Here is a 25,869-nt window from a genome sequence, read left to right as displayed (position 1 = left end):
TTATTTTCATCTTATCCTTTAGTATATAATATGCTCATTCCCCATTTTACTGTAACTGATTACTTATTGCCGTAATCTCATTTAATGGATGAATCTTAGCTAGTATCATCCTACATTATATGATGACACATTTACTGTAGTTATCTTACCTGTATTTTGTTTGCTATTGAGTTATACGCATGCTTTAAGATTTTATACATGATTGTCTTAAATGCCTTATTGGGATTGATACCAATGCCTACATCTGAATGATTGCAAGGCATATGGGAATCCCTACTCAATGCCTTTAGGAGGTTCCTAATTGTCTGTCTTATCCCCAGCCTGGTTGCTACACACGATTGCTACAACTACCAGATCTCCATAGAAAGCTGTAACCGAGGCAGACCACACCAGATACACCCCCCCCCCCCCAATTACATACCTGTTAGCAAGAAGGCATTGCCTACTGTCCTTGGCCCTAACATATTGCCCAGTGTCCACAGTGCCCTATACTGCCCAGTACCCGGCCCAATAGTTATTGCCTAATGCCGACAGATTAGAGCAACCTTCGCAGCAGAAGATAAACTGGTGTTGAGTTAGCGCGGCTCTCTACGAGCTAGAGATCACAGCTGAGAGATCGTCCAACTTAGTCTACAGCACCAACCCTCTCTACTGCTAAACAGGCAGCGGCCTCACCCTAGAGCCAGCTTGCCTACCGCATAGAGAATATCCCGAGCCGACGTCCTAAGACAGAGCCGGATGACTCATCCTTCTGAGTGCCAGTCCTACGACCGCCAGAAGACGACCCAAGGGCTAGCAGCTAAGAAAAATAAGTAGCAGACATAGGAACATTCTTCTCCTCCAATCACTCAATAATTAGCAATCCATGATGAGCAGTTATTTTAGATATTAGTATCTTCATTTCATTACCTAATTATAATTTTATTTGACCATTTTTCTTTTGTAAGCTTTCATTCATTAAATTATATTTATTTATAAACTTATAATATTGGTCTGTTCTTACTGTTAGTTGCGGTGTGCCTGTACAAAATCTTATATGTGAGCGGGATAAAATTAATCAAATTTCCCCTAGACCTAAACAAACAAGCCAAATATTAACTAATTAACATCTCGTCACAACTGGGTGATGAGTTGCTTAATTTGCAAAAAATCTTAATTAAGCAGCTGGACTACAAGCCAGGTGTGCTGACTTAGCTTACTAGGAGATTAATCTCAATTAGAAGGCTTGACTAAAGAATACACACCTACATGAGTGACCTCAGCCCAATAAGCCAGTAACTAATTATGTTGCAGTTGCAAATTTTGACTCAATCGAATTCAATCTTTCATCTAAGTCATAAATAGCAGAAAGATGTTTTGTTTATTTTTTACTTGCTCCTTTATGAATAGGTATTCACATACCTGGCCCAGTGGCTGAGTGGTAAAGCGATTGGCTCCCAAACTGGGGTTCCAGGTATGAACACTGGGATTTTTACATTTGGGATCTTCAGGGTGCCTCCGAGTCTACCCAGCTTTAATGGGTACCTGACATTAGTTGGGAAAAAGTAATGTCGGTTGGTCGTTGTGCTGGCCACATGACACTCTCGTTAATTGTGGGTTACAGAAACAGATGGCCTTAACATCATCTGCCCCATAGATCACTAGGTCTGAAAGGGGAACTTTAATTAATTGTTTTTATTTACATATATTCACATCATTTAAAAAGAAACCTTTTACTCAGAGCTCCTCAAGATCTAGATATTTATTTGCATTCTCTAATGTTGAAAGATTATCGAAAAACAGTGGACAAAAGAGAGAAATGTTTCAGTGACAATTTTCTCTTTATGTAAGAAGTAGTTGTGAATGTGTTCCAAGAACTTATTTCTGTTTGTTTAAATCATCTTTAATTATTGGTTGAAACATTTCTTTATTTAACCATCCAGGGCTATTAAAAGGTAGGATGTGAACCTTTCAGGTGTAAGGCAGTTACATAGTTTCTTCATTTAGTAAAAGTTCAAAGGTACACACATTTTAACATTAAAAATATCAAGCTAACAGTCATTTTTTTTTTGTACTTCAAAATTATATAGTACATTCTCTCCAATTTTAAAGGTAATTTTATTATTAGTATCAGCACTTCAAAATGTTTGAAATATCTTAGGTACAATAAGTCATGTTGACTAAATGGAGATTATTTCTGTTACAGATTTGAGCATAAAATGTATTACATTGGTTTAAAAATGTCATAAATTAACATTAATTGATTTATTCAAGTCACATAATACATACATCCATAATATCTTTCACATCAATGTTAATATTTGACAATCATGAAAATATTTGTTAAAACATTATATTACAAAAACATAAGTTACAAGTTGCCCTTGTACTAGAAAGTAAGAATGTGTCAAGTCTATTTTCAAGTTCACATCCGTATCATCCAGTCAATCATTTCTTCCAACAATGTCATTTTATAATGTCTGAAATGACAAAAATATATGTGTGTGTATATATAAAACAAATTCAGGAAATCAAACATGATTTTTTTTTTAAACAGAATAAAAAATGTACCAGTAAACAAATCCAAAAAAAGAAACTTTGTAGTTTGGTATAAATTAAATTTTACAAAAATGTTAAACATACACTCAATACCGTATATGTTTTATTAATAATCAACATAATTATCAAAGAGATGTCTTTTTGTTTTGACATTATTGTAAATGATAATTAGGTTCTCAAAGAAAAATCTATTTATATTTATTGTGCTTCAACTAACAAAGGATTCCTTCTGTAGTTCTTTGAACAAGATTAAAGACCTTCATGTTTGAATTTAAAACAAAAAGTGAATTGGGTTTTATTGTAAATTAAGTATTAATGTTTTTTTTTAAAGAATATTTCCAAAACCAACCTGGCAATATCTTGTAATGTTAACAAATGTTTCTTCAATTCACTAAGATCATAAGTGGTCTTGAAGTCTCCAGCACATTTACAGTGAAGCACCATGTTGGTATCTTTCACCTAAATAGTGGAAACAAACATTTAAGTAAATAAGTTTGTTTTCAAATGGTCTAAGTTACTCCAACATGTATGATTATGTATAACAAGATGAACATTTATATGGAATTATGTTTTTAATATAAAACAAGATTACAAAGACAGTTTGTGTGGAAACAAACTCAAAATCGGCCCCCGAAGTGGTCCACCCAGGCAGGCTTCAATATTTTCAGAAAGAACATCCAAATGAAATTATATCAAAGACAAATGAGAGATAAGAATGGAGAAAGAAGGTTGACAGATCTTGTGTAGTGCCCCAAATGTACAGCAGATCAAAGGATAGGTGCAAGTGAATGCAAAGTTAGATGTGAACCTGGCCTAACTAGTTCACCTTTCAGACCTTGTGGTCTATAGGGCAAATGATGTAAAGTTCATCTGTTTTTGTGGCCTACGGTTAACGAGGGTTCATGTAGCCAGCTCAACGACCAACCACCAATACTTTTCCCCAACTAATATCAGGTACCCATTGGAGCTGGGTGGACTCAGGGGCGCCTAAGGATTCCGAAGTTGAAAATCCCAGTCTTCACCAGGATTCGAACCCGGGGCCCCCCGTTCGGAAGCCAAGCGCTTTACCGCTCAGCTACAGCGCCTTTCCTGGCCTAACTCAAGTCTTATAATTGATGTAATTGTTTTGAAAAGGCACAATCTCTTATTCGAATGCTCAAAAAAAAAACAAAAAAAAAAAAAAACATTCCTAACATAAAAAAAAAGTTCACCAAAATGAAGTTTACAAGATTACTATTCGTTTTAATTTAGGTCTAACTTATAATGCATACTAATTAGCTTTTTCTCTTTAAAAAACTGCTTGCATAACTGATTTTAAAAATTAGATTTTTCGCTTTCAGAAAAAAAAAAGTACCCGTTGCATCAGAACTTTGAATGGTCTAAAATATTGTTATAAACCTGGTGGTGGCACAGATGGGGGTAGTAGTGTGTGTGTAGTCAGCCGATGCAAATGGCCCCAGGCCAAAGCTAGACGAGCGGTTAACCGTGACGAGCTACGACGGTCAGCCGAGACGAGTGTCAACATGAAGGTTCCAGTAGGATCGGCGTCGTGAACAGAGCTCAGGAGCCTCATGAGAGTTGTAGTCATCTGACCATCCAGAAACGTCGAGCGGCGTTCTGCCCGGTTCTAGAAGGCCAGTAGGAACCCTATATAAAAAGCGGAGGTGTCGCAGTCAAGGCGGTTGAGAAAAGGGGCTCAATACAGCAAGGTTCACGAGAGAAGGTTTACGACAGAGCTCAGAACACGGTCGACTACAGCACAGTTCAACGGTGTGTTTCTGTACGGAGCATTACGACGGTTCAGTGCGGAGTACTGTCAAGTACAGTTGAGACGACTGGCGTCTTGATCTTGGCCTGCGATCGAGTCCGACACAACGAGCCTTGTGTGAAGTCAGTCCTGAACTGTTGAACCCAGTGCAAGCCCGGAACGAGACGGAGAGGCCAGTGCAAGAGTTGATACAGCGGTACGGTGTAATCAGAGAGATATTTGTACAGTCTTGTGTTACGTGCTGCCAATTGTACAGTATTGGCTGTTATTTATTCAACTATTAAAGTGTTAGTTACTTTGGAGCCCTGAGTTGTGAAGTTCTTTATGTTGGTGGTGTAAGGTGCAGTTTGCAGAGAGCCTGGATAGTGAGATTTGTAACAATATTGTGATGTCGGATTTTCAATATCTTGTCTAGTTTACGAGATCTAAACGGGACGGACGGACAGACATTTCGCACAAAACTAATAGCGTCTTTTCCCCTTTTGGGGGCCGCTAAAAATGGGACACAAACTGAGATATAAATTTTTTTAAAGAGATTGTATAATTTTACTATAATGTACTTTTATTATAACTATCTAGAAATATTGGTAGTAAGCATAAATGTAAATAATTAAAAATAATGACATTCCAGTTCATTGTATTGCAACTGTAAATTTTGTTTTAGAGTTTAAATGAAGTTACCTCTTTACACTTGCAGCAAGTCAGATCTTGAAGAACATAGGCCATTGACTTTCTCTGGACCACATCAACTAAAATTTGTTCTATTTCCAAAGAATCATATTCAGTATGACATTGTGGACACACCCAGGAACTGCAATGTGTAGAACAGATTATTCAAACATAACTTAGAAAAGATTACTTAAAAAATAACTTCAACATAGATTATTAAAACATAACCAACAGGAGTCAGCTCATTCACACCACCAACTGACTAATCAGAGTTCACCTCAGTCACACTTCACACAGCTCATTCACACCACCAACTGACTAATCAGAGTTCACCTCAGTCACACTTCACACAGCTCATTCACACCACCAACTGACTAATCAGAGTTCACCCCAGTCACACTGCACACAGCTCATTCACACCAACTGACTAATCAGAGTTCACCTCAGTCACACTGCACACAGCTCATTCACACCACCAACTGACTAATCAGAGTTCACCTCAGTCACACTGCACACAGCTCATTCACACCACCAACTGACTAATCAGAGTTCACCTCAGTCACACTGCACAAAGTGAGCATAATGGCTTTATACAGAACTATCATGTTCATAGTTAAGGGTACAAAAATAAAATCAAAGACATTTGTTTTCTTAAAGGAGATCAAACAAAATTATTAATTTGATTTAAATGGAAAATAAAAAAATACTTTAATGGATGACAAAAAACTTACTTTGGAGTATCTGCTCCTTTCTCTACACTGATGTCACGACATAGATCTAGATCATGTATTAGACTACAGCTTTTACAGATCATCTGTATGTATTAATAAAAAAGAAGATTTTATATATTATTTTTGTTTGTTTATATACGAGGTAAAAAAATATCTCCCTTTAAAGTAAAGTAAGTTTTCTCCCATATACCTCAGGTAAGACAAAAGACAGACATGGATTGACAAACTCTGCTTCAGGAGAAAACTCTCCAACACCAATCAGTTTCAGCAAATCTCTTTTTAATTTCTTCACTTGAAGAGTTATGTTACTGTCAAGAGCCAGAATCTAAGCAATCAAAAGTAAAGCAATATTACAATTAGCTTTCTTTGACTGCTACATTTCATTTTCTATGATATACTAAGCCTATTGTATTCAAAGTAAACATCTATGTTGTTGCCAGAGGCAAAGGCCAACAAACCTCACAGATATACTTGATAAACTCAAGTGCTGGATTAGTTAATTTCAAGTGTGAGCCTGGAGGATGAGGGAAAACATCAGTAGCACCAACATGGGAGCTTGGGAGTTTTTTCTTGATTTTTTGTGTCAATCTAAAATCAAAATATTTGTAAGGAAACAAATTATGAATGTAACATGTACCGACACAATGATAATAATAGCAATTTAACACTAATATATATAGAAGTAACAGGTTTTTTAAAAGTACATTTTGTTTTATAAAGAGAAAAACAATTAGACACTGACTTACGCAAACATATGTTGAGAGAACTCTTCTTGAATTAAATTCTGAGAAAAAGAAACTAAAGATGGCAGTGTTGTAACATCTACAGCTTTCTGTGGATTACAAAATTTAAATATAAAAGCATGGACAAAATAATAAAATGATCATACTTAGCTCTGTTTATATTGTAGATTCAAAGAATGCATTCTCCATTTTTTAAAAAGTCAAATAAAACTTTTGTAGTAATTGATTTGGTTTATAAAACCTAAAAGCATTTTAAAATTTTCTAAATAGTGACTTAATGAAGTCTTCAGTTACATTGAAAATGAAAGTAAGATTGAAACTCTGTACCTAATATCAAAAGAACTTGCCAATTGAAGCCTTAAGTTACAAATAACTGACCTGAGACTGGCTGTTTGATTTTCTCTTCACAGGTGTACTGCCAGGTGTTAGTTTGGAATCTTCATGAATTTGTTTATATACAGCTAGAATATAGCCAGCTATTAACATCTGTTGAATGAAGAAATGTAGACAAGACAAATTTAACAAACAAAAACAAAAAGAATGCCTTCATTTGCTATTTAAGTCTACAATGTTCCATACAAATGGGAATTTTTTTTAAAAACAAATACCAAATTGTTCTCTTTTAAACTAAGGGCTGATAATAAAGTATTACAACATGATGGTAAAAAAAATGTTTATGGTGACTAAAAAAAAAATTATTTTAGTCAATTTTTTCACATCTATCCATTTTTTGATACTGCTTATGCCTCTTTAGTTGGCTTTAGCAAAGAAACATATCCACTTCATCAGCTCTAAACTAACATTAAGACTTTTAACACTTACAGTGTCATTCTGTTTGAATGGAACAAAATATTTCATTGGCTTACATTGAAATTGGTTTGGCATGCTCCTGATTCTGGTAAAAAACTGGCAATATTCCAATGCATGTCTGTCCTAGACTACAGAAAAAAACAATTTAAAATGCATCAATTAAAGAATTATGCTTTAAATTGTAGTCAAATGTTTGATGTACATAAAGTATAAGCAATTATTAACATAAAGTAAATTTTACTCATGAAATAATACTAAACTGGGGACAACTGATCTCAACATCTTTTCTTATCCGCTTACTTGAATGTCTTCATCTTCATCTTTCTCTTCATCTGATTCATCTTCTTGACTTTCTGTAGCTTCTTTGGACTCAGTCTTACCAAACACTCCTCCTCTGTTGGCCTGCAAAAGGTTGAACTTATATTAAATATGAAAAAATTATTTGATTCAATAATCAATAAACTCTGGTCAGATCCAGTTGGTGAATATTTGGGAGAAGATTCTGTGCTAACATGCAATAAAAAAAAAACTGAATTGAATAAAAAAAATTCTAGCCTACATCAGGATATGAACTGAGTAACAAAAGTTAAACAGTCAACAGTTTTTGCTACTCAGTAGGCCTTCTTCAATCGTAGAATGACTATAGTTCATTGTAATGAAATGGAAGTCTGACATTAGCTGAGGTCAGAACAGTATTGTCCAAGCAACTATACCCCATCTCCACAAAGCTGATGTGTCTTAAGAAATGGTAGTATCGCCAGTTCTGCCAAGATGTTGCACTGTGTGCTGCAAGCAGCTTAAGGGTCACCAACTTCTGATTTTTCTTTAGGGTTAACTCCCAAAACCTTTCCCATTTTTAGGTATAGCTGCAAGGCAGTGAAGGTTTGGTTTCAAAGGTAGGTAGCCAGCTAAGGCTAACAAGCCCCTCTTAGCCGAAATCCTACTCAACTTCACAATAAACAGTTTTTAATAGTTTCTGTATTAAATGTCTACAGAAAACTTACAAATCTTCAGATTTAAAAAAAAACAACAACAGGTTTATAACAGAAAATATTTGTAAAATGTATTTGATTTGAATAAAATTATACTCACAGGATCCATCCAGATCAAAAACTCCCAGCACTTATCAAAGTCAATACCAATCATCTGAAAGAGTTCTCTGCTCCTGATGGATGTTGTGATGTATTCTATATATGCTATAGCATCATTAATGTTGCGCTTCTTGGTGCAGACAATCAAACGGTTGAAGTTGGCATGCACAACCACAGATCCAAGTCTCTTGAACTCAGCAATTAACTACAAAGAAAAAAACGCTAATTCATTATAAGATATATTTATACAAACATTTTTACCAGAATTATCAAATTCAAAAATTAATTAAAGAAAGAGGTTTCTGCACAAGTCACTAAACCAGAAGGCAATTCTAAATATCTTAGTATTTTCCTACTTCCTTTATAAAAAAAACAACTGATACAGCTTTATAGTATAGTTGTTATGTCTGCAGTTACAAATACTAACCATACCATCAGTCCTTACAGCTTCCTTATTCAATTAGACAAATTATAAACATCTTTGATTGGATCATATTTTTATGACAATATTATTTTTTTTTTTTATTAAAGTGTAAACAATCGTATTACCTGCATGAAAACCTTCTTCATCAAATTGTGTAACGTTCTTCTCAAAGCTGGGTCATATAATAGGGCATTTGGTGACCGGATCCATCTGATAGAAACACACTTAATAGTTACAACAGCTCAATAATAAGTTATGCCACTGATAATGAACCTAAAAACATATAATTATTAAATAGCAGCCCTTTCTTTAAAGCCTTAAAAATGTTTAGGTAACTCCAATGCAAGCTTAGTACTGGAGGTTACAAAAAGAGGTATCTCTGTTAATGCTTAATTTATGTTAAATTCATTTTCCTATATTATCAAACTATTTAAATTAACGAATACTCTTTATTAAATAATTTTGTTGTCACCACCTCTGAACAATTTGATGGTTAAATGAAGCTGCAAGAAACCTACCTGTAAAAGTGAATGAGCTGGTTGTCAGCATGATGATTCTGATGCGACATGACATCTTTCAACCAACCCTGTACCATCATCTTCAATATTCTGCACAGAAACAAACTTATTAAGATTTGTCATTTATTTGTTAAGTGTAGATAACTTTTATTCAATAATAAAGTTTTTATTGCAAAGCATATATTTAACTAATATAAAATGTTGACCAAAAAAATATTTTTTTTTTAAACTAATTTTAATTATTAAAAAAAAACAAAAAAAAAACCTGAAAGTTGTGGCACACAAAGCTGTTTCATCATAACTAGCAAGCATTGTGGCAGCACCTTGACCTTGAATCATTTCTTCTAGAGAGACTTGGGGAGCATCAAAACTGACACCACTAGCTCCTTCTAGCTCATTAATATGTCCAGACTGCAACAAACATTTAGATATAGAGAAAAAAGACATTGTTAAAAAAAAATCATTTTCTCATACAACTTTATAATTATGAACTAAGAAAGTAATGTGTGAACCCAAGTCTATTACATTAGAATCAAATTCTGAAATACATGTGGCTTAGAAAATGTTTAATGTTTAATACTTAATGTTTATTTCAGCAATTTGTAGTAGCACATTTAGTTAGCAAAGATTTGAGTTTAAAATCATCTATATCAGCCTGGAATTCTATGTTAGTTATAATAAGCTAGATATCACAAATAAGCAATGATAACATCATAAGCCTGATTCATGAATGAATTCTATTAACACATTCCATTACCACAAAATTTTACAATATTTATTTTGTAGTCAAGGGTTTAATTCTAATTTGTAACTACATATCTCATCTGTGGTCCCTTCTGGGGCACAGGCCACCAACCATCTTCCACCAGGTGTCTTTGTTCTGGGCGAGTCTCTCCAACTGCCCCCACATCTTGCCCATCTGCTTGGCATCAGTTTCCAAATTGCAGCACCATGTATTCCTAAGCCGTCCCCGATTCCTCTTTCCTTGGGGTTCCAGGTTAGGGCTTACCTTGTTATGTTTGATGCAGGCTTAAGAAGGGTGTGACATATCCATCTCCAGCGTCTCTGAAGGATATCTACTTCAGTAGACTGATGCTATAGATAGATAGTAGCAACATATACATATGTCCAAAGGCTTTGTGAAGTGTCTAGTGTGATCTTTTTGACACTAGCATCTGTGAATGAGGAGCAATTAGGAAGTCTCCCTTGCCAGTACATAGCCTCTCTACAGCAAGTCTGTCCTATACAGCACCACCTCAGAGGAGTCATGGCCCTTTGGCATGCAGAAACGCCCTGGGCCCACATTTCAAACCCCTAGCTATAGGCTAATAGCCGCACTGCCTTGTGTGAGCCCCTGTAAGGTCTAAGGCCAAGAGAGTAATCCCTAACAGAAATTCCAGTTTTGGAGCCCTGTAGGCAGGGGTACAGTGTTAAGACCACTGCTTTCTGGCTACCTCCAGCATCCACCTGACCCCAAAATAGCGGTGGTGTTCCATCCCTTAGGATCCAGTCAGAATGGAAGAGAGGCATGAGTGTTGATGTGTGGACAGCAACTGCAAATTTTCCGTCCAGTCTTTCCTCCAGTAATAGAGAAGTCACTCCGTCTCTGACAGAAATGTCTTTGAAAAAAAACATGGAGAGTTGAAGTTGGCAGTGAAAAGTTCCTAGATGAATTGCGTAAGCTGGAATGCAAGGGACCACTTCCTGACTTAAGCTGAGAAGTTCTTGGACAATAAAGTGCTTTACCGCCACAGCTTGCGGCACCATTGGGTGTTTGGTGCTAAAACAAAATCAAAAAGCAAGCTGCTCACCTGCAGCTGCCAATACAATCAAAAGAAAGCCCTCAACACTGCGATTTGCTAGCTGGAAACAGCCTGGAATATATACAGACAATGTGTCCTGGCTTTAATACTGATACAGACATCAATAGTGATATGCGTCAATCTGCCATTATTAAAAGAGAATGTAACAAGCTAAATGTTGATGTAGCTAGTCCGCAAGAAACCAGACTGGCAGAGAGTGGATCTCTTACAGAAAGTAATTATACATTCTACTGGCAAGATAAACCAGAACGAAGCCCCAGAATGCATGGCGTTGGCTTTAGAATAAGAAACAACCTTATTTCCTGCATTGCCATGTTCCCATAGGCAATGAAAAGGAAGTACACATGAAACTTGCTTCTCAGCAAAGTAAAGTAAAGTACCTACTCAGCAAAGTAAAGTAAAGTACCTACTCAGCAAAGTAAAGTAAAGTACCTACTCAGCAAAGTAAAGTAAAGTGCCTACTCAGCAAAGTAAAGTAAAGTACCTACTCAGCAACCCTTGCTGCATCAGAAGATGACAAAGACAAATTCTTCCAAGCTTTGAAAGAGGTAATTAAAAACATATTAGACCAAGCACCTCTATATTAATGGAGATTTTAATGCCTGAGTTGATGATAACGAAGTCTGGTCAAAATGCCTGGAACCTCATGGTGTTGGCAAGATAAATAGCAAAGGTTACTTGAGTTCTGTAGCTCTCACGAACTGTGCATAACAAATGCATATTTCTCTGGCAAGGAATGTTGCTAAAAAAGATGGCACCAGCTTAACCTCTGCATCACTTGAAGGATGGAACTGAAAAGTGTCAATCACAGCCACACATATCGAAGTGCAGATTGCAACTCTGACCTTTCACTAGTGATAAGGAAGGTCAAACTATTTCAAACAATAATACTTCCAGCCAACCCATGACTAAGCAAATAAAATGTCAGCCATGTAGGTGATCCAGAGATATCGGCACTCTTTGAGGAGTTACTAAACAGATTAATACCCTCAATAAGTGACAAAGTAAATATCTCTTCCAGATGGGAGAAACTAAGTTATGCAATTTAAAGCTCGTTGAACCTCAAAAACGCAAAATGTAGGGTGGTTTGAGGCGAATCATAAACAGGTGGAATCTTGCATCATAAAATATAGCCCTTACCTCCACAATAGTATTGACAGCCAGACTGGTGAGCTCTACATCCACACAGACAGAACTGTAAGCACCAGGATTGTTGATTTCTACAACACTACTTTCTTCTAGCTCCATACAAAGTCTACATAGAGAAATAGGGAATTAGTCTCAAATAGTAACAAATATTTTAACAAGAAAAACAAAAAAATACTTTTCTATTTAAATAAAAATGATGCTTATATTAAGTGTAATTGTATCAATTAGTTTGGATCAGTCATGTAATTAAATTTGTGCGATTAGAAATATTTTTACCAATTGTTTTTGTTAAAGCGAAATTTTGTGCTTTGAGCTGTCTCAAATGTGCTAAGATCCTAACACTTATCTGGACTGATTGGGAAAGGAAAGGGTGGATAGAAGGGGGTATCTGGATGAATATTAGTATGATCACTTTGCATAAAAAAAAATTTCAATTCAACTTATACCACCACATGTGTTAAGTAGAATTTCTTTTCCTTGTTCAATACCAAACAAAAAAATAATTAATTTGGAATAGTTAATTGAATAATGTTTTTTTTTTGTTGTTTTAATTGATTCTTGTTTTGTCAGGAACAAAAAATAATTGTTCAAATTACAACTAGGTTGGGTGTGAGAGAAATAATGTGTACAAACTTTTTACCACATAGGACAGAGTGAGTTGGTATAAGCTTTGTAAAAACAGGACAAGGGTCTCTTTAAGAACCTAAGTTAAACTGTTCTTATACTTAATTTACTTTATTTACACTTAAGACAGATAAAATGTTTTGAGACAATAAGTTATTTGACACTTTCTTAACTTATAATAACAAACTAAAGATTCATCATAAAATGTAATCACCTATTGTCATCTGCCTCTTTGCCACCTAAATCAGGACGACTTGTAGGGGATGCCCAAAGTATGTGGTTATGTTTCATAGCTAACCGAGCCAAAAAAAGATCACAGCCATAAAGTGTAAAATCTTGAGGAATATTTCCAAGTGGAACATGAAGATATCGGGCCTGCTCCAACAATGTCTGAAAGAAACATCATATTTGTAATAAACTATCTATGAAAAGTTGGAGATCTAAAAGCTTTTATGATTGGTGTGGTAATTTCTTTCACAAGAAGCTTAAGAGGGAGCTTGAAAACTCTTCAGTTCCAGTATGTCATCAACATTCAAAATCATCCTTGAACCTTAATCACCTTTTATACTAAAAATAAAATTATCTTTCATTTACTTTCCTTAAGGTCCTGTTGCTGTCTGTGCAACTGACAAAAAAATCACAATTTCTTCTCCTTCATGCATGGTGGAAAACCTCAGAGTCCCGTTTAGATTTAATTATTAATATGAGTCATAAAAAAACAAAACATCCAGAATTGACCAGCTGACCCTTATGACACATTTTTCATACACTGACAATTTTAATATTCTTTTATTTAGCCAAAAGATGATTTAAAAAAGAAGTGATCAATAGTAATACAATCAAATGTATTTTTTCTTTTAAGGACAGAACATTGCCTTTCAAAATAACTGTGTACATATTGGCCATTACCTGAATGTACAAGTTACTATTGACATAATGTTGTAACATTCTCTTGGAGCCAACTCGCTGCCAGTCCAGTACATTGTAAAGTGATGTGCTATCAGAAATGTGAATAGGAACTAAAGGAAAGTTTCCCAGTTCAGGTAACAGAGTTATTAAGTGATTCAAATCTGCAAGTAAAAGACAAGATTGTTAACTCAAACACAATTTCTCAACTTTATCTTCAAAAAATAACTGATGTCCTGTAAATCATTAGATAAAGTCTCAAATATTCAGGCAAAACAAAATCTATTTAAGCTGTAAATATACTTAGAGAAATCTGTTTTTGATTTGTGATAAGCTTGTCGACTAAAAAGAGTTGTAGTAAAACTATTTTGTATTTAAACTGTCTAGATACCATAAGCACTTTGTACAGCAATGAAGGTTGGTCCTCTCTTCTCTCTCTTGTAATCCACCAGCAGCCTCTGAAGTTGATTAAACTTTTGTTTCTCATTCACAGTTTTACTTAAATTAACATTAAAATTTAAACCAGCAGGAGGCAGCATATCTTCAGCAGTCCCTTGAGCAAGTCTGTCAGACAAAGAATACTTACAATGGTATAGTAAATTATGATTTTAGAATAATAATAAATCAAGAACATCAACAAAAAAATAATATATATATCAACAAAAATGATATGAAAAAATTTTGACATAAGCCTTCTGGAAGAAAACATTTCTGTATCAATTTTTTTCATTACAAATCTTACTTTGAATTTCTTTCAGCATTGTACATTGGCCCCAAGCTTGGCATCTGGTCTCCTATCGCAGTATCAAAAACAAAAATGGATGCTGCCTTCCCAGCAGGGTTGAAAAGGCCAAAGAAAGCTTTATTACCACTAAAAAAGGAGATAAATAATTAAGACACCATAATGCTGAACCAATCTAAATATAGGAGTCAAGTTTCAACAAAAGGTTATATTTATAATATGCAAAAACTCCACACAATAATTACTAAAGAAATGCACTTACCACTTATGATGGTATAGGAACAAGTGCTTCATAGACCCAGGATTCAAATATGGAAACTGAGCCACACTGCGGAAGTTTAGATTGTTGACATCAAATGTGTCTGTTTCCTTAAAAAAATATCTTCCATCAGTAAAATACTAATCAATTTATTTAATGTTGCTAGCAAAATTTAAATGTCTAAAGATTGGGCCCTTGCAGAAAGAAAATCAATAAATAATAAATAATGATAATGCTAAAACATGGGACATTCTAGTAATAATAGCAGAACAATGTAACTCACTCTTCCTTCCATTGATCTGGCAAACTCCCGATTGACAGTGGCCAAGCAGCCCAGCTTCATAATGGCTCGGAACTCTAAAGGGACTTGTGTTTCATAAACACCTTCTATGTCCGGAGATGACAGGTCAGCAGTGATATCACTGTTAAACAAAATAATGTTCAATTATAAATGCACATTTTGTGTTGAAACTGTAAGTTGTTTTAAAAAATCAAACAATTGTTTGCACATAACATACCAAAGTATTAAGTGCAATGTCCAGTAAAAATTTTGTTAATAATCTTAAATAGAAAATAAAAATGTACATTTTAAAATAATTTCTCTTCAGCTAATGCTTAAAGCACAATGATGCTCATGTTGTAGTAAAGATCAGAGTGACATAAACTTGTCAAGAAATTATTTAGTTTTATCTTTTTCATAGTTAGTCAAACAAAAAATCTATTAATATTGCAAGCTTCTAACAAGACTTTCATGATGTATTTGATACAAACCCAAAATATCAAATAGGTTTAGGAAGAAGATGCCTATGCCGGATATTAGGAATTAGGTGGCCAGAAAAGATAACTACTATCGATTTGTGGGAGAGAACTAGACAAAAGCCCATAGCCCAAGACATCACAAAATGAAAATGGAGCTGGATAGGACACACCCCGCGAAAACCAGCTACCAATGTTGCAAGGCAGGCACTTGACTGGAACCCACAAGGAAAGAGGAAAGTGGGCAGACCCAAGCAAACCTGGAAGAGGTCAGTCATCAGTGAAGCTAAGGGTACTGGAATGACATGGGAGCAGATGAAGAAAGCTGCTCAGAACCGAGTTCGGTGGAGAGGTGTGGTTGCGGCCCTATGCTCCCCTAGGAATACACAGGATTAAGTAAGTTAGGAAGAAGACTTACTTTATGTGTTTGATATAGATATGTTCTGGAACATCATATTGATACAAATGAAACACTGGATGAGATCTAGGCAAAGTGCGATGCACTTTTTTCCATGCTAAAGGAATTTAAAGAAAAAAAAATGATGATCAATGAATGCATAAAATGTTACATAGACAAGTAACATAATTATATTATTTTATAAGTTCATAAATACTGGTAATTAGAACATATATCACAACATTAGGGGGTACCAGTATTATGAGTGTCAAAGGTGTATGGAATATTTTGTACATCAAAAATGAGATTTTATCAATTGCAAGAACAATAACTCTGACTTGATTCATTTGAGGTGACCTTAAAATGTTGTTTATCATTTTATAGAATTCACACCCAGCTTTTATTCTTAAACAAACAAACAAACAAAAATATTAAAGTCTTACTAGTTCCTTCTCCTTCCTTAGGAGTCTTCTGGTTAACATAAAATGTCCTGAGGACATTGAGCTTTATACAGTGTAGATCTGAGCCAATCAAGGCCCATAACTTGAACTGGCCAGGATGAGAGGTTTCTATTATCTGTGTAAGTAAGATATGGTTAAGACAGTTCTCAGACATGGCAAACATCACATTAAATAGTAATAATTAAACATCTTTTCAATTTATTAATTTACAGTAGACATTTATTAGTGTTATTCGTAACAAAAAGGTTTCATTTGTAAAAAAAGGACTATTCTATCTGACATCTACAAAATTTTCTTTATATCTTTAAACATAATTATAAAGACAATGATATTGTGTGTTCATCAAAAGAGGTTATCTTCTAACAATTCAGAATTCTACTTTTTTTTTATCTTATATTTTAAAACATCTGATAGAACCTGAACAATCTGCCATGGCATGTCCATCATTGATCGAGCAGTTTTTCTCAAAAACCCTGTCAAATCTCTTGATGGTCTGTTTCTAACATCAAAGTTGAAATTGTCATCATCCATTCGTCTTTTTTTGTTTTCTTGCCTAATCTGACGCTGGATAGCCCATTTCTTTTTCTGGTATTCAACCCAAATCTTTCGTTCCTCCTAATTGATTTAAGAAGTAGATCAATCATGGAAAGGTTGTTTTCAAATTTCATTTTTTTTTTTTTACAAAATATATTTTAAAGTCACAAACTATTTTATAACTTTTGAAAACACTCATTCAAAAAACTTTAAAGGAATCAAGCCTATTCATGTACTGATAAAAATCAAAAGTTGAAAATAATTCTTTTTTTTTTTTTTTTTTTTAAATGCCAAATATACAATGCCAAACCAAATTTTAAACAATTGTCAAGAAGCATAGATTTAGAGAAACAGAAGATCATCTAGTCAACAAAACTAAGGGGTTTGTGGAAGATCAAAAAGTTTCAAAGACACATTCCAGCTGTTTTTGTCAAATGAAAAGACTTAGTGATTTTCAAGATGTATTTCAGCAACACAAAGACACTAGCTTTATTTAAAAAATTCTAACTTTAGTTTTCCCAAATGGAGGCATTGGTCCTAATTCTGTCCTCCAGTCTTGTGGTCCATCATGTGTGTTGGCCTCGTCATGACTTTGATCTCTTTTCCTTTTGTTGGACACAGGCACCTTACACTGTGCAGGAACTGATTGACTGGTGCCTGCAATATCCTCAATGTCAGCCACTGGTCCTGATTCTACCTCTTCTATATTATGCTTTGCATTGTTCTGTAATTGAACACAAAACAATAAGCCAAATAGGCAGGAAGTTTGGTTTACATTAGGTTTTTACATTTCATTAAAAAAAAATTACATTGTTAATAATGTTTAGAAATTTAAAAAAAAGGGTATGATAATTAATCTTTACACTTTTCAGTTACTATGTGACTGTATTTAGAAAAGACACAACTAAATCCAATAAAATACAAAGACTTGTGCAGACCTTTGATGAAGCACGTTGTGCAGAGGGAGCAAAAATGTCACTGATTTTTTTCTGCTTAAAAACATCGTTTCTGTCTAGCAGTTTCTTTCTAAGCCAGTCTGGGTGAGGAATTCTGGGAACTGGGTTTGAAACCTTTTGAATACAATCAGGTAACCAAAAAATTAGATATATATATAATATCAAATTTAAGTGGACATTTTTTTTAAAAGTAATATTTACAACTTGTTAAATTTAGGTGGACATTTTTAAAACAAAGTAATATTTACAATTTGTTAAATTTAGGTGGACATTTTTAAAACAAAGTAATATTTACTTGGGATGCACATACACCACACAAATTATGACATAAAAATCATAAAAAAACAGAACATTTTGTGAACTGCAAAACTTTTCTATTTTTTTTCCTGTTGGTAGATCTCTTCTGTTTGTTTATCAATACTAAAATCGTTCATATTATTTTGGATTAGCTAGACAAATATATGACAAATAATTTTCCTTGTTAATAATTTTAGCTGATTATCCTTTCTTTTGTTTGATAATTCATCTTGGTGAAACAAAAAAGAGTGCATTATACCATAGGATTTTAAACCTTTTAAAATTAAGAAATGTTAAAAGTGATAATCTTACAATTTCTATAAATTCCCTAAAATACCAATGTTAAACAGAAACTTGAAAAAATCATATATTTTTTTTTATTTCCAAAAATCTACAATAATAAATGTTAAATAATGGATGCGAAAATTTAGTTTTAAAAAATTCAAGTGACTTTAATATAGCTTTCAGCTTTTAACATAAAACAATTTTTCAATTTTTAATGCTTTAAACTAGATAGAGGAAAAAATATTTAAAAAAAAATACAAATACTTATCTAACTGCATTGTAATTAGAATAAGTATCTGGCAGTCCCCAGACATGTTGTATCCATTTTGTTACTATATTAATCTACAGAAATGTTTCTTAACTCTTACTCTATGGTACTTACAGATTGAAGAGCTGCTGGAATGGTTATAATTTTCTGAATACATCCACCAAGTCTTTCTACATAGTATTCCCAATCCAAAATCTTAAATACAAATAAAGTTACTAATCAAACATTTTGTAAATGAACTAAAGAAATCAACCTATTAAAAAAAGGGGAAAAAAGGAACAGTTTTAATTAATACCCCGATAATTTATGAACATGTAAGTTTGCAAATGTGTTCATATTCAAATGTACTTTTTGTTTCAATATTTTTAAATACCACAAACAATTTTTTAAGCATTGCTAGCAAAAACTAGTCACTAAAAATGATTTTGTTTTCCTCTCAGAAGAAAATATAAACATCTTACATCTCTTATGTCTAAATTTGTAGCATCAGAAATTTTGAGCCACTTTTTGAGATAATGTCTTTTGATGGTAGGCTCTGCTTGGAATATAGCCAATGGAATAGCTCTCTCTGTAACTGGTGATCCTTCTGGTTTTTTAGAAATAACAAATCTGCAGGCAAGACCAGTGTCCTTGACCATTTGATCTCCAAGAAACTGTATAAAAAAATGACATTGAAAGTCAATAAATAAAAGGCTTAAAAGAATATATAAATTCTCCTAAGACAGTCTTTTCTCAATTTTAATAAATTAAAAAAAATAATGGTAGATTTATTCATTAGATTGTCATATCTTTTAAAGGATAACAAAAAGTGCCATTTAAATAAATTCATTTAAATTCTCTTACACTGCAAAAAATGCAGACACTTGCATGAGCTATATATAAAAGATTATCAATCTCAAAGACAATGATGATAATTATAACAGTTACAATATAAAAACAATTTGATCTATGCTCTACTAAAGAATTATTGACTAATATATGTTTTAAAAAATGATAGGAGGACCTAAGCACTAATTTAAAAATAAAATGTTTAAATACTAGTGTCTCACTTCACCTCTGCTAATCTCTTAGCTGTACTAATAGAAGTAGATTTCTGACTTCCATAATCTTCAAGTTTTCGAGACATACTGCGATTCTCAGCAATCAGTTCAAATAATTCAGAATCAGGCATATTGGCAGCCTGGTTGTAATACAAATAGAAGTGTGAGATATTCATCAAGATAAAGTCCTGACAAACATTTAAATGACAAAATATTTTTTGATTAAATGAAAAACTAAATGTTATTAAGACTTTCAGTTGACCTTGCTATAAAGAACATCCAGCCAATAGTCTGCTACTTTTGCTACTGCAGCATAACATTCATCAAGTGTTTTTCCTTTCAGAAAAGCTTCAAACACAGAGGACTGGAATATTTTGATGAGCTCCAGTTCACCACGACGTTTCACTTCAAAACCCTAAAAATGTTAAAAAAAATATGTTCTAAAAAAACACAAAATACAACATAAAGAAATTAATATTAAATTGCTTAAATGTCAAGCTTAGACTGAACTTAAATACAGTTTGAGAATTTAAGCAATGTTTATGATGTTTGAATGAGTTTATATGATGTTAGAATTTAAGAAAATAGGGAGAGATGAACTATTGATTATTATGGCAAATAATGAGTCATTAATTCCATGAGATGATAAATAGAGGTAAAGATCTCTGCTTTTTTCTTCTATCCAAATAATTTGAGATTTAGTTCAGCAAACACTCAAACAACAACGAATCCAATATAGCGGCAAAAATCATTTAAAAAATAGATCACAATACTTATAATGAGTACCATATAACTAGGAACTAACAACACTTATATTCAATGAGGAATAACATGCAGGAGATTAATATACAGGGGAGATAAGTGTAGAAAATTTCAAGACAAAATAAAGGATAAAATAGTAAGCATAAAGTAGAAATATCCACACAATTGTGATTAAAGCCTAATTATTACAAAGTGGTTTAAAAAAAAAAAAACATCGCAAAGTAAATATAATCTTAAGCCAAATGTTATTTCTTTAACCTTTAATTCTGCTAAAGATCCATCAAAATTGAAGACAGCATATCTTTTCTTTAGTTTCTTGCCTTCTTCTTTAGAAGCTGGTAAAATCATAGCCAAGTAAGGACCATCTACTTCAAAAAATATTGAGTTCTCAGATCTAGTTGTATATGTCAGTGTTGCTGGATCAGTTAACTCCTGATATTGGTCATTTGTGAAAAAATCCTAACAAAGAAAATAAAGTGTTCATTTTAATTTTGTTTAGTAAATATCTAAATGTTCTAATGTAATAACAAACCAGAGTTTTCTTTAATAATTAGGGTAAGCTATCTTAAAATTAAATATTTTTCAAAACTGTTTCACTATCTCTTTGAATAACATTAGAATTTCCCACAGTATATCTGATAGATTTTTGGACTTAATAAACATTTAAGTTAAATCTGCTAATATTCCACATTCAATGTTAATTGAACCTTACTAGACAAGATATGAAAGGGAAACTTTACTTTTTTATTACTAGACCCTCATATGTACATCATTGTATAATTTTTAAAAATATTGTTCTTATTTTGCCTCAAGGAGTAAAAAGTACTCACTTTAACCATTACATTCAACATGGCCCCCGCATAGGAAATAGTTACTTTTGGTTTCTTGGGATTTGTTGTTTTGAATGTATAGTTTTCAGGAAAACTAGCAGGAAGTACACACCAAATTCCATCAGTGTCTAGTTCTAAAGGTCGTCTGAAAAAAAAACTCATTTAGTAATAATAAATATTAGCAATAATATAAAAGTTTGGCAGATCTTATAATAATTTATAATGAATTTCAAGTAATGTAAATTATTTATTTTTTAGTAATAATTACTCACCCAATTTGTTCAACAATCTCTCTTGCTTTTGTAATGATGTTAGCTCCAGTATAGCAAACAATACCAGCCATTTCCATACTGTACCAGCGAGCTCTGTATAGATTGATAAAACACAATCTGTATATAATTTTAAACATAAAAAAACAAGCTAAAAAAAAAAAAGTCAAACTTTTTACTATTAGTCATCAGTTCTTTAATGTAACTAAAGCTGAAACATTAACCAGAGAGACGGTAGATGGAGTAAAAATGCATTTTATAAACCTCTAACTATTCCATACAGAAACGAATAATAAAGGAAGAGGTCTGTTAAAAAATTACAAATGTTAATAACCATTATTCTATGCACCGTCAAAGCTAAAGTAATAGAAATAGACATCTGACTAGTTATCAAAGTCAGTTACAGCAAACAAACACTATAAACCTCCCACAAAGGTCATGCAACCCAATACTAATTAGCATATTTACCCTTTCCTCATGACATATCCATAGAAAGAATTCAAAATGCATTTATGCGCCAACTGCAATGAGTCGTACAAGACCAACAATCCATTGGCTCGTTTGATTTCAGCTGCATCATTTTTCTTCTCTGCATCTGTTAGTTTGTTTTTCCAAACTTTTGTAAGGTCTGTTAGAAAAACAATATAAAATAATTAATAATATTCTGAATATTAATTTTTTGTGTGAGACAGGTAAATATGGCTAATAGAATACTATTTCAAAGTCCATGAAATTACCTTTAAACTCGTATCGTCTGTCTCTAAAAGCTCTTACTGTGTCCACATAAAAGCTATTTTCTCTTTGGCAAATAGTAGCAGTTCGTTCCTCCATTCTAGTTGTATGAACCTTTTTGTAGGCTTTTCTGCAGTAATCTAAAAGAATGAGAAATGTTCAAATAAGCTCAATTGTATTTAATTGCTGAAACCAAAATAAGACTTCATTTTTCACTGTCAACTTAAAAAAAAAAAAACTTCTTCTACCTGCTAATCTTTTTTTCTCTATAGCAGCTTGTTCTTCTTTAGACAGTTCATGGAATGCTCTAAGTGGACCATCAGGATATTGAGGTGGAAACTTTTCATTCTCAAGTTGTTGTTGGATTCTGTAGAACTCATTCCTAGTAGCTGGCACTGAGTGTCAACAAACCAATGCATTTTTTAAGATAAGCTATAAATAAGTAAACTAGGCAAAGGTGGAAACAAGTCAATGTGATTCTCTTTGAGAAACATTTTTTTATTAGCCCTCACAAAGATTGGTCACTAGTGATGTCCATAGCCTCTTCCCACCTGGTGCCCATGGTTTTAGAATGTACAATCATGTACAGGGGCAGCTCTGTTTTCATTTAGCTCTTCTCTGTCTCTATGTTATAGCTGTCTTTGGGGATCTCTAGGAAGGTAAAATGACCACAAAAAAAAAACATGCAAAAAGTTGGGAAAACAACTTAATGCAGATGTCACCCAGAGTGAAATACTAAGAACAGAATAGGATTAAAGAAAGAAGATTGGTTGAGATAAGTCAGGTCAAATCAACAGGTGTAAGAATATGTGTAATCAGTAGAACAATCATCAAATTCACTTAATTTGAACTAACATAATAAACTAATACAATGCTTATTTTTATACTCTAATAAAAACATCTTGTAACTAACAATACAACCAGAATTTTTGTTTTCTTTACACTTTGCTGTATAACATGTTACTACTGATCCCCCTGATGGTTCAAAGAAAGAAAGTTGACTTACTGAACTCTCCCCTCCACATCCATGGCATGTTTCTCTGACATCTTGCTCCTGGTTTATTAAAGTCACAAGCAGCACAGGTTTCTTCATTCACTATTGCTGGAGGCTGGGACAAAAAATAAGACAATATAAGACAGCTGTCACAATTAGCATGTGATGGTTTGGTTCATATTTTATGCATTTCATAAAGTGAAGACAATAAAATTAAATAATACCTTGTGAGAATTGACCTATCTATAATTAGCTATGAAAAACAACCTGCAATCTGTTGGTTAAGATGATGTTGGGATACATGGCACCAACATCCAAGTGATAGATAATAGGATTTTCTAATCTGTTTGGGCAGTCACGCAACTGAGCCAGCTTTTCTTTGATGTCTGCACTGATCTGAACAAATTAATACAAATAAAACTTAATTTAAAATAAAAAATTGAATTTATTCTTCAAGAAATAATATTTTTAAAAAATCTATTGTTGTTAATTACTTCAGCCAAAGATATCCACACAAAATGCACTCTGACTGACCTCATTAAAATTCACCACAGCAGATAATGGAACTTTTTCTTCCTCTTCAAGGGCAAATTTAAGTGTTCTGTCAACAGCATCAAGGAGAGTTTGAAAAGCTGCTGGAACCTAGACAACAAAGAATTAGATATTATTCCTAAACGAACATGAATAGCTTATTTATGAATAGCTTTTTGTAGATGCACATCAAGAAGAAAATAAAATGTACTTACCAGAACCTTTCTTAAAACCTTTAAATGGTATTTAACAACTTTTCACTGAAATTTACAATGTTTTTATTTTATTTTTTTTACTTTGTCATGAAATCTGTAGCATATTGGGGGCCAAGCAGACCATGTTGTTGGGGTCAAGCAGACCATGTTGTTGGGGGTCAAGTAGACCATGTTGTTGGGGGTCAAGCAGACCATGTTGTTGGGGGGTCAAGTAGACCATGTTGTTGGGGGTCAAGTAGACCATGTTGTTGGGGGTCAAGCAGACCATGTTGTTGGGGGTCAAGTAGACCATGTTGTTGGGGGTCAAGTAGACCATGTTGTTGGGGGGTCAAGTAGACCATGTTGTTGGGGGTCAAGCAGAGCATGAAGACCATGTTGTTGGGGGTCAAGTAGACCATGTTGTTGGGGGTCAAGTAGACCATGTTGTTGGGGTCAAGCAGACCATGTTGTTGGGGGTCAAGTAGACCATGTTGTTGGGGGTCAAGCAGACCATAGTGTTGGGGGGTCAAGTAGACCATGTTGTTGGGGGGTCAAGTAAACCATGTTGTTGGGGGTCAAGAAGACCATGTTGTTGGGTGTCAAGTAGACCATGTTGTTGGGGGTCAAGTAAACCATGTTGTTGTGGGTCAAGTAGACCATGTTGTTGGGGGGTCAAGTAAACCATGTTGTTGGAAGTCAAGTAGACCATGATGTTGGGGGTCAAGTAGACCATGTTGTTGGGGGGTCAAGCAGACCATGTTGTTGGGGGTCAAGTAGACCATGTTGTTGGGGGGTCAAGCAGACCATGTTGTTGGGGGTCAAGTAGACCATGTTGTTGGGGGGTCAAGCAGACCATGTTGTTGGGGGGTCAAGTAAACCATGTTGTTGGGGGTCAAGTAGACCATGTTGTTGGGGGGTCAAGTAGACCATGTTGTTGTGGGTCAAGTAAACCATGTTGTTGTGGGTCAAGTAGACCATGTTGTTGGAAGTCAAGTAAACCATGTTGTTGGAAGTCAAGTAGACCATGATGTTGGGGGTCAAGTAGACCATGTTGTTGGGGGGTCAAGCAGACCATGTTGTTGGGGGTCAAGTAGACCATGTTGTTGGGGGTCAAGTAAACCATGTTTAATTCCAATCATTTCCTATACTAGCATCACATTTTTTATTTGGAGCTGTACCTTGCAGAAAAGTCTTAAGTTTAGAGGATCTTGTGACATGAAAATACTATGTGAGTGCATCTGTCAACAAAAATTTGAAAGTGATCATGAAGGTTAAATGGCTTTATCAATTTTGTAAATGATGACTTCTGAGAGATAGCTAAAAATATCTCATCTCCATGGTGTAAATTAAAAAAAAAACAAAAAAAACTTGAATATATGTATGTATAAATATGTTTATATTACATCATTATTTGTTGTGAATGTTTTGTGAAAACTACTTGAAAGGATGTGAAATAATATGATGGCTTTCAATGTCTACTCTATATAAAAGATGTCTCTGTTAATGAATTCTTATGTTTAATTTCTACAATAATTTATTTCTCTGTAGTAATAGAACATAATATATGAATGTCTATGAATTAGGTTCTAACCAAGGAATGAAGGTATATCAGCCTCATAGTTGCCACCCCAAATGGTCTTGAGCTTAATGAGTGATACAGTGATTTGGAATATTCTAGTAGGAGTTCTCAGACAATAACTTCAATATATATATATTTTGTCACTGCTTGCAGTTTTTTTAAAGTCTTCCAGATCATCTTCAATTCTAA

At 33.9% G+C, this 25,869-nt stretch overlaps 1 protein-coding gene across 3 annotated transcripts in view; it reads right to left on the bottom strand.

Moving 5' to 3' along the window:
- Positions 1-932: 932 nt before the first annotated feature.
- LOC106050560 (DNA polymerase epsilon catalytic subunit A-like) overlaps positions 933-25,869 on the bottom strand; it is a 40,085-nt gene continuing 15,148 nt past the window's right edge. For all 3 annotated transcript variants that reach the window (XM_056010703.1, XM_056010702.1, XM_056010704.1), the window contains exons 17-55: positions 23,911-24,018; positions 23,644-23,772; positions 23,389-23,491; positions 22,631-22,777; positions 22,388-22,522; positions 22,119-22,278; positions 21,654-21,746; positions 21,382-21,526; positions 20,810-21,010; positions 20,052-20,204; positions 19,804-19,929; positions 19,211-19,402; positions 18,864-18,944; positions 17,882-18,013; positions 17,452-17,667; positions 16,827-17,024; positions 16,392-16,524; positions 15,970-16,066; positions 15,079-15,217; positions 14,799-14,905; positions 14,537-14,665; positions 14,186-14,358; positions 13,798-13,958; positions 13,103-13,278; positions 12,256-12,370; positions 9,558-9,703; positions 9,293-9,382; positions 8,900-8,984; positions 8,352-8,555; positions 7,560-7,661; positions 7,316-7,387; positions 6,828-6,935; positions 6,453-6,538; positions 6,165-6,294; positions 5,897-6,031; positions 5,707-5,789; positions 4,988-5,117; positions 2,888-2,997; positions 933-2,459 (exon numbers count right to left, since the gene is read on the bottom strand). In XM_056010703.1, the coding sequence (XP_055866678.1) occupies positions 2,405-2,459; positions 2,888-2,997; positions 4,988-5,117; positions 5,707-5,789; positions 5,897-6,031; positions 6,165-6,294; positions 6,453-6,538; positions 6,828-6,935; positions 7,316-7,387; positions 7,560-7,661; positions 8,352-8,555; positions 8,900-8,984; positions 9,293-9,382; positions 9,558-9,703; positions 12,256-12,370; positions 13,103-13,278; positions 13,798-13,958; positions 14,186-14,358; positions 14,537-14,665; positions 14,799-14,905; positions 15,079-15,217; positions 15,970-16,066; positions 16,392-16,524; positions 16,827-17,024; positions 17,452-17,667; positions 17,882-18,013; positions 18,864-18,944; positions 19,211-19,402; positions 19,804-19,929; positions 20,052-20,204; positions 20,810-21,010; positions 21,382-21,526; positions 21,654-21,746; positions 22,119-22,278; positions 22,388-22,522; positions 22,631-22,777; positions 23,389-23,491; positions 23,644-23,772; positions 23,911-24,018 (5,085 nt within the window). In that variant the 3' untranslated portion in view covers positions 933-2,404. The remainder of the gene's footprint in view (positions 2,460-2,887; positions 2,998-4,987; positions 5,118-5,706; positions 5,790-5,896; positions 6,032-6,164; positions 6,295-6,452; positions 6,539-6,827; positions 6,936-7,315; positions 7,388-7,559; positions 7,662-8,351; positions 8,556-8,899; positions 8,985-9,292; positions 9,383-9,557; positions 9,704-12,255; positions 12,371-13,102; positions 13,279-13,797; positions 13,959-14,185; positions 14,359-14,536; positions 14,666-14,798; positions 14,906-15,078; positions 15,218-15,969; positions 16,067-16,391; positions 16,525-16,826; positions 17,025-17,451; positions 17,668-17,881; positions 18,014-18,863; positions 18,945-19,210; positions 19,403-19,803; positions 19,930-20,051; positions 20,205-20,809; positions 21,011-21,381; positions 21,527-21,653; positions 21,747-22,118; positions 22,279-22,387; positions 22,523-22,630; positions 22,778-23,388; positions 23,492-23,643; positions 23,773-23,910; positions 24,019-25,869) is intronic.

The sequence above is a fragment of the Biomphalaria glabrata genome, chromosome 14, assembly GCF_947242115.1.
Source record: "Biomphalaria glabrata chromosome 14, xgBioGlab47.1, whole genome shotgun sequence".
Classification (NCBI taxonomy): Eukaryota; Metazoa; Mollusca; class Gastropoda; family Planorbidae; genus Biomphalaria; species Biomphalaria glabrata.
The sequence above is the reverse complement of the archived record's forward strand: the minus strand, read 5'-3'. Positions and strand labels throughout refer to the sequence as shown.